This window comes from Nerophis lumbriciformis, linkage group LG01 (genome assembly GCF_033978685.3).
Source record: "Nerophis lumbriciformis linkage group LG01, RoL_Nlum_v2.1, whole genome shotgun sequence".
In the NCBI taxonomy this organism is placed as follows: domain Eukaryota; kingdom Metazoa; phylum Chordata; class Actinopteri; order Syngnathiformes; family Syngnathidae; genus Nerophis; species Nerophis lumbriciformis.
In genome coordinates this window covers 23,230,317-23,243,019 of record NC_084548.2, presented here as the reverse complement: position 1 = coordinate 23,243,019, position 12,703 = coordinate 23,230,317, and the positions used below count along the sequence as shown (strand labels likewise).

At 44.2% G+C, this 12,703-nt stretch overlaps 1 protein-coding gene across 7 annotated transcripts in view; it reads left to right on the top strand.

Moving 5' to 3' along the window:
* The window catches only part of LOC133617401 (diacylglycerol kinase zeta-like), a 301,272-nt gene that overhangs the window by 47,331 nt on the left and 241,238 nt on the right, over positions 1 to 12,703 (top strand). For 4 of the 7 annotated variants that reach the window (XM_072913049.1, XM_072913045.1, XM_072913036.1 and 1 more), the window contains exon 1: positions 8,539 to 9,585. The exons of the other annotated variants lie outside the window; for them this stretch is intronic. In XM_072913049.1, the coding sequence (XP_072769150.1) occupies positions 9,314 to 9,585 (272 nt within the window). In that variant the 5' untranslated portion in view covers positions 8,539 to 9,313. Of the gene's footprint in view, positions 1 to 8,538; positions 9,586 to 12,703 lie in introns of those variants that run through there. 7 annotated transcript variants of the gene reach the window in all.

Below are 12,703 nucleotides of genomic sequence, written 5' to 3'. Positions count from 1 at the left end.
AAATGATTCCCGGGCGCGGCGCCGCTGCTGCCCACTGCTCCCCTCACCTCCCAGGGGGTGATCAAGGGATGGGTCAAATGCAGAGGACAAATTTCATTACACCTAGTGTGTGTGTGACAATCATTGGTACTTTAACTTAACTTTAACTTTACACATACAAACTGTAGCACACAAAAAAGCACATTTAATAAAAAAAAACGTTATTATGGTCTTACCTTTACTAAGTTGTAAATGAAGTCCATTCGCCGCTGTTGTGCTGGATTAATGCACCTCCTGACGGGAGTGTTATATCAACTAAAGCCCTCACTTAAACTTTCCACATGCAAGATTGAATCTATTTAAAAAAGTGAAACCAAGGGTTTATAAATTTCGCCTATACTGTATGAAACTACAAAATAACAAACACGAAGGCTCCAGTTTACACGAGGACCACTTTATTTACCTTCTTTCAAAAACCTCCGCTCCACTCCAACGTGTCATCACTTCCGCTCTTAGCGCCTTCAAAATAAGAGCTCAAGGCATATACTGTATAACAGCGCATAACAGGAACTTAACATCACAAAGAGGAAAGCCCATAAAAATAGGTTACAAAAGTTATTTAATAAGAAGCCAAAAAATGCAAAAACAATAATGTTTGTGTTGGAGGAGTTGTAAATTAGGTACACCTGCACTCTGCAGGTGTACCTAATGTTGTGGCCCTGCAGTCATTCACAACTCTTCCAACACGAACATTATTGTTCAGGCCCACCACAGCTGTGTCGTCAGCAAAATTTCACAATGGAGTTGGTGGTGTTTTTAGCCACACAGTCATGTGTGTAGAGTGAATAGAGGAGGGGGCTCAGAACACAGCCCTGGGGGGCACCGGTGTTGAGGATGATGGGGGATGAGGTGCAGTTCCCTGCGCTCACCACTTGTGGTCTGCCTGACAGGAAATCCAGGACCCACTGACAGAGGGTTGAGTTCAAGCCCAGGTCCTTGAGCTTGATAACGAGTTTGGATGGGACTATCGTGTTGAATGCTGAACTGTAGTCTATGAACAGCATTCTCACATAGTTCCCCTGCCTTTTGTCCAGGTGTGTCGTGGTGGTATGCAATACATGTGCGATTGCATCGTCGGTTGACCTGTTTGGGCGGTATGCAAATTGCAGGGGTCTATAGTGGGGGGGAGGGAGGAGCATATGTGGTCTTTGATTAGCTTCTCAAAGCATTTCATGGCTATGGGGGTGAGGGCTACGGGGCGGTAGTCGTTGAGGCAGGCAGGGGCAGATTTCTTTGGAACAGGGTCAATGGTGGATTTTTTCAGACAGGTGGGGATGACTGACTGTTCAAGGGACAGATGGATATGTCTGTGAATACCGGTACCAGTTGGTCAGCACAGACTTTTAGGATGCAACCGGGGATGCCGTCTGGCCCTGTGGCTTTCCTGGTATCCACCCTCTTAAAGGTTCTCCTCACGTCATGTTCTGTTATTCTGAATGCTGAGTCTCCATTGCCAGTGGCCATACCCTCTTTTGCGGCGCCTTGAAGTCTGCTGTTTGAATTTGCAGCCTCAAACTGTGCATCAAAGGTATTTAGCTTATTTGCCAGGGAGACATCAGCATTCACCATGGGGGGGCTGCCTTTGTAGTCTGTCATCGTTCTGAGTCCTTGCCATACAGCTCTGGAGTCCATCCATCCATCCATTTTCTACCGCTTATTCCCTTTTTTGGGGTCGCGGGGGGCGCTGGAGCCTATCTCAGCTACAATCGGGCGGAAGGCGGGGTACACCCTGGACAAGTCGCCACCTCATCGCAGGGCCAACACAGATAGACAGACAACATTCACACTCACATCCACACACTAGGGCCAATTTAGTGTTGCCAATCAACCTATCCCCAGGTGCATGTCTTTGGAGGTGGGAGGAAGCCGGAGTACCCGGAGGGAACCCACGCAGTCACGGGGAGAACATGCAAACTCCACACAGAAAGATCCCGAGCCCGGGATTGAACCCAAGACTACTCAGGACCTTCGTATTGTGAGGCAGATGCACTAGCCCCTCTGCCACCGTGAAGCTCTGGAGTCAGCCTGCTGAAATTGAAACTCAATTTTGTCCCTGTATCTTCCCTTTGCCTGCCTCACTATACGCCTGACGTCATAGCATGCTGCCTTGTACGCGTGAATGTCGTCGGTCGCGCGCCCTCTGCTGTAGGCTGAGGTGCGCGCTTTCAAAGCCTCTCAGACCGATCTATCAACCCAGGGCTTCTGATTTGGAAAAACCTGTACTGTGTATGTGGGGACTATTTCCTCGACCAGTTTACCAACAAAGTGCAGCACAGTGTCTGTATATTCGTCAATGTTGTCTGTGCCCTCGCGGAACACGCTCCAGTCTGTACAATCTAGCGTGTCCTGGAGCGCGCTCTCTGAGTTCACAGACCAACGCTTGACTTCTCGCGTGTGCTTCAAACTTTGTTTATACACGGGTACGAGCAAGATGGCAAGATGAGTGATCTGATTTACTGAAGGCTGATAAAGACTGTGACTTAAAGCCGCATTTGAACTGCGAATAGCAGTGGTCTAGTATATTATCGCCTCAAGTAGGACAGGTCACGTGTTGGTAAAACGTTGGTAATACCGTTTTAAGTTTCGCCTTATTAAAGTCCCCAGCAACCACAATAGCAGCATCAACATGAGCTGTCTGGAGTTTATTTACCTGGTCGTAGAGCTCCGAAAGTGCGGTCTCAACGTTGGCCTGGGGTTGAATGTATACTCTGATGAGTATGACTGATGTTAGCTCCCTTGGTAGGTAGAACGGGCGGAATTTGATGATGAGAAACTCCAGGTCCGGTGAGCAGTGTTCCCCTATCTTCTCCACACTGCTCGGTCCACACCGGTGTTTATTCACCATAAAACACACGCCTCCGCCTCTTGATTTCCCTGACAACTCGTTCCAGTCGCTCCGGTACACGGAGAAGGGCTCCAGGCTGATGGCGTGGTCTGGAACCTCCGGTGTGAGCCAGGTCGCAGTGAAACACAGGACGTTACAGTCTCTGATGTCCCGCTGGAACTTAAGCCTCGCCCTGATGTCGTCCAGCTTGTTCTCAATTGACTGGACGTTGGAGAGCAGGATAGAAGAGAGAGGCGTCCGGCTCGCACGTCTTCTCACGCGGTTCCTTATTACCCCTCGGCTGCCACGGTATCGATGGTGTGTCCGCCATTCTCCTTTGTTGTTGTTACCGGCATTAAGACGGACTCTCAATTCTGCCGGCAGTTCCTTCAAGAGGTCCGAGCTTCGTTGAAGTTGGTGAGTTGTTTTTGAATTTATGTCCAAAAGAGTCTGTCGGTCATAAACAATTGTTGTGCCGTTGGTCGAAGTAAAACAAACAAAAAAAACTACACAAATTAACCAAAATACGCAAATCTTGTGACGAGAGCGTGGAGAGGCAGCCGAACGGAGCAGCGCCATCTTGGATTGAACACTATACCAAACATTCACCAGGAGATGGCAACAAACAACTTAGATCACTCTATTACAGGCAGCATCTGTGAAATTTAACTTGCATGAAAGGAGTGAGTTTCGGGTTAAATTGTCCATCCTCGTTCTATTCTCTGTTACTCGTCGTCGCCATGACTGTCTCTTCTTTGTCTCCTTGTTGTTGTGTGTGCAGTTGTGCACTCTCCAAAAGCCGTAGATGTTATAACGTGACTGGGCCGGCACGCTATTTATATGAAGGAAAAGCGGACGTGACGACAGGCTGTCCTCACTCAGGTCCGCACGGACCTGGAGGGAGCGTGCCTTAAGTCCGGCTGGAAATCGGGAGAAATTCGGGAGAATGGTTGTCCCGGGAGGTTTTCGGGAGAGGCACTGAAATTCGGGAGTCTCCCGGAAAATTCGGAAGGGTTGGCAAGTATGACAACCCCACCCCCCGGCTTCCTCCCACCTCCAAAGACATGAACCTGGGGATAGGTTGATTGGCAACACTAAATTGGCCCTAGTGTGTGAATGTGAGTGTGAATGTTGTCTGTCTATCTGTGTTGGCCATGCGATGAGGTGGCGACTTGTCCAGGGTGTACTCCGCTTTCCGCCCGAATGCAGCTGAGATAGGCTCCAGCACCCCCCGCGACCCCGAAAGGGACAAGCGGTAGAAAATGGATGGATGGATAGTCTATCCCTACAATATAATCTTGTTTCCCGGTGAAAAATCCAAACACTGTGTCTTAGTTCTGATTGGATTCCCGCCATGAGGCTCCGTTTGATTGGTGAAAAGGAGTTGAACGTCACAAAAGTTGGCGAAACGGAGTCATGTGACAGTGCCTGCCGGAAGAAGGCTTTCTGACAAAATGAATTCGTCTTTGCAAGTCTTAATCAATACATAATAAATAATAATGATATAAATAAATGTATCGATCAGAATGAAACGCAATGTAACGGAGTAAAAGTAGCGTTTTTTTCTTTACAAAAATACTCAAGTAAAAGTAAAAAGTATAAACTACTCTTAACAAGTCCAATTTTTTCAAAAAGTTGCTTAAGTAAATGTAACGGAGTAAATGTAACGGAGTAAATGTAACGCGCTGTAATGCTACCAACCTCTGATTATAAGCGCGAACGCAGACAAACTATTTTTAGCGGTGCCGTGATCAGATGGAGCTAACAGCTTGTGCTGGCTGTATTGACATCAGCGATTGCGGTGAGCGGCTTTCACGTATTGGAGCTCGAAAGTTTATTCTCGATCAAAAATAATGTCTCTACCCTGGATAGTAGAATGATGAAGACATAATCTGAAGAGTTCGTACACTTTGGCATCCAATTTAGACCCAGTAGTGGCGAGAAAGACACAAAAAGACGCTTGGTCTGCGTTTGGTTCCATCCCCCCTTTTTTTTCGCAAGGATTATGAGTCATTCTTCATCTAAATGGGAATATGTAAACAACCGAGCAGTCGGCATCCTAATACAGCAGACAATCACAGTATGTGATGTTTTATCATGTCTGTTGGCTCTCATGAAGTCTGCGGTGAGTAATAATCTGTGATGGTGTGAAGAAAAAAACGAAAGTCGTGATGCGTTTTTGAAATGAATGCGCTGCCAAATGCTTAAAATGACCAAAATACATAAATAATAGATACATAGATAAATATGCCTGTTACTACATTACATATATACTTACAGTATGTATATAAAACCTTAATGGAGGTGTTTGGATGTTTTAGAGCGTTGTATAGGCAGAATAGAGCGACTCCCATTGGCTCCATTGTAAGCTGACTTTTAATCACATTTATTTACTATTTAGAATGCATAAAAATAATAATAAAATGTGTTCTTACTTAAGGCTTGTGAATGATAGGCAATATTCAGAGGTGTGGACTCGAGTCACATGACTTGGACTCGAGTCAGACTCGAGTCATGAATTTGATGACTTTAGACTCGACTTGACAAATTGTAAAGAGACTTGCAACTCGACTTAGACTTTAACATCAATGACTTGTGACTTCACTTGGACTTGAGCCTTTTGACTTGACAAGACTTGCTACTTTCCCCGAAACCCAAAGCTTAAAAAGTTATTTGGGAGCGCTCCATATCTTCCATTTTCTACGTCTGCGTCGATCAGCGTGTTGTTCCTGTCAGCTGGTGTGCTCTCAGTACAATAGCCAATCAAATTAGATCTACGTTGTTTTCATCACACAGCATTCATCCAATCAAATTGCAGTACAATCAATGAGGAAGAGTTGTCAAACAACACGCCAGTGAGAAACAATTATGCCAAAGTTGGTTTCGTTCGGGTATAAAAACTACGACTTGGTCAACAAAAAACGAATTGCCGTATGCAAATCACGCAGTTCGAAGATTACAGACGGAGACGCAACAACTTCCAACTTCGTTCGACATTTGAAGTTGCACAAAGAAGGGTAAGTTTTGAATGTAAGATAACATTTATTGGCTAAGTAACGTGACTTTTATTTGCTGTGTCGTTAAATCAGTGAGGCTGCAAACTCACTGCTAACGTTATAACCATAGACATCTTATAAGTAGACGCAGCATCGAGCGCTACTGCCTACTGGCGCAGACGAGACGCGGGGCCGCCATCTTGGAGTGGTGATCCGCTCCACTCTGCAATTCAGGAGCAATTAACTGTCAGCGCATTTAATTCATCTTACCTCACTGAATACCACTGATTTTCACGCACTTTTTAGCTATGATAACGGACACATGTTTTGGTGTGTTTTATTATTAATAGTTTGCTTAACAGTAATATAATATTCTTATACGCTATAAATGACAGACGTCCGAGATCAAAACTGGGAATATAATCCCAGAGAAGGGAGAAAAAACGGTCAGCTATTTTTAAGTTGAAGAAACAATATGATTAGGTTATATATACATGCGTATATCCTACATAAACAATGTATGAATACATAAGATATCTATATATCTTAGGGACCTATAGACTGTATCTCTGTTGCTGCAGCAGCAGAGAGTTTATTCTGTTTTGACACTTTGTATTGATATTTTGTATTACATTCTTCCCTTAAATGATAATGTTTACAGTGATTGTTTTGTGTGTATTTTTTATGTATGTCGCTTTGGATAAAAGCGTCTGCCAAATACTTAAACATATATAAACACCTGAAAGTCAGCTAAAACCACCAATCTGTTTCACTGGATTCAGAATAAAACCAAATGCTGTTTTACCCAACAATGTTAGTATTATAATATTGTTACTTGAAGACTTATTCCTGGTTACAATTATACAGTTAAGAAAGTATTGTCTTATATTTTGCCTAAAATGAGAATGCATCATAACCAGTGGCGGCTGGTGAATTTTGTTTTAGGTGGGGCTGAAAGTTTGTAAACCAAACCCCTGTAGGGGGGTCCTCCTCCCCCAGAAGATTAATTTGTGGTTTTCACATACAAATATTGAAGATCTTTGATCCTTTTCAACTCTGTGGTAATATTATTTTCATAAAATACAACCAATAGTACATTAATGTTAAATCTTACTTGTGAAAAGTAATCCCCCGATTCCTATTTTCAACAGTCCGCTCATTTGAGCAGGAAAATGCTGAACACCAGCCCGGCATCTTTGTTTTCTACCTGTCAACTGTCAGTTTAGGCTGCTCGCCGGCTTCTCATCACCACTTCAAGATGGCGGCCAAATTGCTGCGTCTACTTATAAGATGTCTATGGTTATAACGTCATTGCAAACACGGCAATCTGTTGCGTCCACTGCAGTTCGCTACCTTAGTCATACTTTTTGTCAAGTGATTTTTTTAAGCAGGGTTGCATGAGGTACCTACACATAACGTTACATTAGTCAATGTATCACACACAGTAACGTAACGTTAGACGGCGGTCAGCAGCACCGCGTATTTTAGCCACCTACAAAAAGACAAACATAGTCAAATAAAGGTCAGTTAAAATGTATACTATATTAAGAATATGTGTACATATTGCATAGGGCCCTGACATCTAAAAAGTACAACTCTGTTCATTGTTTTGTTCATGTATTTGTTATGTTTTTCATGTGTACGCACACATAAACACACACACAGTATGAGATGAGATCAATGAGATAAGGTAAGAACAGGATAGAAACTGCTGTGGAACTAGTTACAATGCAATATGCCATGGAAATACAATGTTAACACTTTTGTACAAATAAGTACAGTTGCACTTGTTTTTTCAAATGTGTTTATTCTGTAAAGGAATGAGTTAAATGTTTAAAATGACTGGTTAATAGTGCTATTATGAAGAGCAATGTTAGCACTATTTTTTTCCCTGCAATTTCAAATGCACTTGTTTTAATAAATAAATACAGCGTTTTAAAAGCATACACAATCTGTGTAAATATATTAGTCTGTGGTTAAAAAGGACTTGAAAGGACTCAAAACTCAAAATGCAGGACTTGGGACTTGACTTGAGACTTTCCAGTCTTGACTTTGGACTTGACTCGGGACTTGCCTGTCTTGACTCGGGACTTGACTTGAGACTTGAGGGCAAAGACTTGAGACTTACTTGTGACTTGCAAAGCAATGACTTGGTCCCACCTCTGGCAATATTAAAAAAAAATTGCAGTTTACCTTTAAACCCATATGCCATTTTCCCAAGGTGACAGGAAAACATTAACCTGACTCTCGCCAGATCCTTGTAGTTTGCTGAGCTCCACACAAGGGGCTCAGCGAACTACAAGAATCTGGCGAGAGTCAGGTTAGGAAAACATTACATTACCTGCCATATCGACCATGTTGTAAAATTACAAACTTACAACTGTTTGTAATTATATATTTGGCCACCAGGTGGTTTATGGTACCGAAACACTTTCTTGAACCAATTGGTTGAAGTGGTCCTGCGATGAGGTGGCGACTTGTCCAGGGTGTACCCCGCTTTTCGCCCGAATACAGCTGGGATAGGCTCCAGCACCCCCTGCGACCCCTAAAGGGACAAGCGGTAGAAGAATGGATGGATTGGCTTCATCATCTGACCAATGACCATCACCAGGGAACGTTTTAATCAGGCATATTGCGGGGCAGCTAACCTTTCAAGGACCCGATCGCTAGATTGTTGTTTTATCCACTTCCGGGTTTTAACCGGACGGAGATGAGCGTAACGTATATGAGAGTGTTAAAGTTGGCACACCAGGTTGTAAACACATTTGACTTGTGTGTCACTGTTGGAATCTAATGGGGTTCAGTCAGTGAGGAACACAGAAGAACGATTTGCAGAGAAATCAACGGGAGAGGAATCTGTGTGAAGAAGAGTGAAGGAGGAAGAAGAGTGTGGAAAAACAAATCGGATATAAAACACTGGATGGAGTATGTACACATCCATCCATCCATTTCTACCGCTTGTCCCTTTTGTTGTGAGATATATGAAGTAACGCAACCGTGACCCACTGTAGAACTATTTAAGTAGTCGGAAACGTGAAGAGGAATGCTGTCAAGGATCTCCCCCTCAGGTCTCAATGCTAATCTCTGCATACTGTGTGTATGCCCTTGTGTGGGCCATTTCAAAGTACATTTGACTTGTAAACAATTGATTTGGTAGTCTGTAGCCATATTTTAATTAATTGTGAAATTAATTTTCGATTTTAGTATTAGCACATTAACTTGAGTTAATTTTTCTGCTTTACCAAAAATATTTTTTTCAGAATACGAGGTTTTGTACACATGTCTGATTGTACACGCTACAGACACTTCTTTGTAGTGTTATAGTCTCACTATAATTTAGAATGGCAGTTTACAGTGCTTAAAGTCTTCCTTTTTGTGTGCACTCCATAAACTTGATGGCGGATTCTTGAGTCAAAATGAGGCAGGACTAAACATTAGTTCGGATTCGAATGTCATGGACGTCAACGCTGATCCGGCCGTTGAGGCTGGCATGGACACCTGTAGATATGCTCTCCGGGAAAAAGCAGGGGATGGGGAGGACTTTTTGTTCAGTGGAAAAAGCGACAAAGACGTTTTTAATTCCAGCTCTTCCGACTCCTCACCCTGCTCCTCTTCACCCACTCTTCACTCCAACGCCTGTTTTCTCTCAAATTTTACGGAGGACGACAGGGAAATGCTTTTCGGATGCTCCAAATCTTTCACTGGACTCAAACTCTTCACGAGAAGGTAAGAAACAATATAGGTGAGTTGCAATCACGCGACCGAGTGACATTTTATGGCAGCACAGAAATATGCTGAAATATTATGTATCCCCTAACTTTTTTTGTAATTACTAAAATTACTATAGTCCAAATTCACAAGTTTTGTACAATGCCAAGTTTGTACGTACATATAATCCACATGTTACTACATACTGGGGACGCACGCGGGACACACATTTTCTGGCATAAAATATGTTTTTTTTTTTGGTTATTTTTTTTTTTCAACTTGGAATTGAGTCTACTCTGTAGTGTTTTTTCCCATTATATTGGTGTTATTTTTATAAGAACATTAAATAAATAAACCAAATTACAAGATTTTATTAATGTAATTTGCAGAAAATAACGCTCTGCAGTGAGTTTGCCCAACCAGTCTACATGTGCTTTGTGGACTAGCAGAAGGCATTCGACCGTGTCCCTCGGGAAGTCCTGTGGGGAGTGCTCAGAGAGTATGGGGTATCGGACTGTCTGATTGTGGCGGTCCGCGGTCTGATCAGTGTCAGAGCTTGGTCCGCATTGCCGGTAGTAAGTCGGACACGTTTCCAGTGAGGGTTGGACTCCGCCAAGGCTGCCCTTTGTCACAGATTCTGTTCATAACTTTTATGGACAGAATTTCTCGGCGCAGTCAAGGCGTTGAGGGGATCCGGTTTGGTGGCTGCAGGATTAGATCTCTGCTTTTTGCAGATGATGTGGTCCTGATGGCTTCATCTGGCCAGGATCTTCAGCTCTCACTGGATCGGTTCGCAGCTGAGTGTGGAGCGACTGGGATGAGAATGATCACCTCCAAGTCCGATTCCATGGTTCTCGCCCGGAAAAGGGTGGAGTGCCATCTCCGGGTTGGGGAGGAGATCTTTCCCCAAGTGGTGGAGTTCAAGTACCTCGGAGTCTTGTTCACGAGTGAGGGAAGAGTGGATTGTGAGATCGACAGGCGGATCGGTGCGGTGTTTTCAGTAATGCGGACGCTGTATCGATCCGTTGTGGTGAAGAAGGAGCTGAGCTGGAAGGCAAAGCTCTCAATTTACCGGTCGATCTACGTTCCCATCCTCACCTACGGTCATGAGCTTTAGGTTATGACCGAAAGGACAAGATCACTGGTACAAGCGGCCAAAATGAGTTTCCTCCGCCGGGTGGCGGGGCTCTCCCTTAGAGATAGGGTGAAAAGCTCTGCCATCCGGGGGGGGGGTGGCTCAAAGTAAAGCCGCTGCTCCTCCACATCGAGAGGAGCCAGATGAGGTGGTTCGGGCATCTGTTCAGGATGCCACCCGAACGGTGCGGCGTCTTCAGTAATGCGGACGCTGTATCGATCCGTTGTGGTGAAGAAGGAGCTGAGCCGGAAGGCAAAGCTCTCAATTTACCGGTCGATCTACGTTCCCATCCTCACCTATGGTCATGAGTCATGAGCTTTAGGTTATGTCCGAAAGGACAAGATCACGGGTACAAGCGGCCGAAATGAGTTTCCTCCGCCGGGTGGCGGGGCTCTCCCTTAGAGATAGGGTGAGAAGCTCTGCCATCCGGGAGGAGCTCAAAGTAAAGCCGCTGCTCCTCCACATCGAGAGGAGCCAGATGAGGTGGTTTCGGGCATCTGGTCAGGATGCCACCCGAACGCCTCCCTAGGGAGGTGTTTAGGGCACGTCCGACCGGTAGGAGGCCACGGGGAAGACCCAGAACACGTTGGGAAGACTATGTCTCCCGGCTGGCCTGGGAACGCTCCGGGACCCCCCGGGAAGAGCTGGAGGAAGTGGCTGGGGAGAGGGAAGTCTTGACTTCCCTGCTTAGGCTGCTGCCCCCGCGACCCGACCTTGGATAAGCGGAAGAAGATGGTGGATGGATGGAACGCTCTGCAGTGTTACACCGTATACAATGGAGAAGCGAGTGCAGCGATGTGAATACAAGTACAACACGTCATGTACGGATGATCAAAAGCATTTATTCGGGTAGGAATGCCACATGTTACACCAACAACATTTTTGACAATCAAAGCATGATCGTAATAATCCACATTTTGTATCATTGACATCGCTAATAACACGGAAGTGCTGCCGCTGTCTGAACAAGGCACAGAGCTCCGCCACAGTGCGCACTCCCGCGGCAGGGGATACAAAATATTTCAGGGATAGAGAATTTCTCACGACACCAGGTTTCAGGCCATTAGGGTACTGTTTGTTTACCTGAACCAGATTGATGAACAACAGGGACATATACAGCTAAATAATGAGACAAACAACAGTATATACTTCACACCATGAAAACAACTGCAGACATTTATTGTAGATCGGACTAATATTTATAGCAGGAAATCAAACAAACTTCTTCTTTTTCTCATTAATGTCATGATCACAGCAGCATGGCACTCGTTACGTCAATCAAATACGGTACTTAGCGATGCACGATTAAGTCCAACATTGTCTACACAGATTAATGTTTAATTTGTGGACCCATCAGATGTAAAGACATGATGTGCCTCAAATGTTTTCTTCTCTGAATACCGTTAATGTCAAATGAAGTGCGGTCGAGGTGAGCAGTAACGATAAATGGTTTAACTCTTTTAAAAGTATATTTTTCTGAAGAGTGTAAAAATCCACTCCATCCCATTTTAAATATTTGTTTCATGATCCCTCTTATATTTGCCTCTAAACCTTTCAAATATTACGCCCAAATCACAAGTTTGATTGATTGATTGATTGAGACTTTTATTAGTAGGTTGCACAGTGAAGTACATATTCCGTACAATTGACCACTAAATGGTAACACCCGAATAAGTTTTTCAACTTGTCGGGGTTCACTTAAGTTACTGTTGGAGATCCCTCATGTAGAAACAGAAATGTCTGAGTTCATTTGCCTTAGCGTAAAACATGAAACAAAGACACATACAAATATGAAACATCCAAATTGACTCCTAAAAATAGTTAAAATGTGATAAAGTTGGTGCATGTTACTGGAGGCTACATGTAAATTATAAAGTCTGATAGCTTCTGGCAAAGGACTTGCTGTAGCGCTTTTTTCAACATTTGGGTTGAAAACATCTGCTACGGTGGCTGCTTGTCAGACAGTCCAGGGTGCTGTAGAGGAGGTGAGAGGCATTTCTC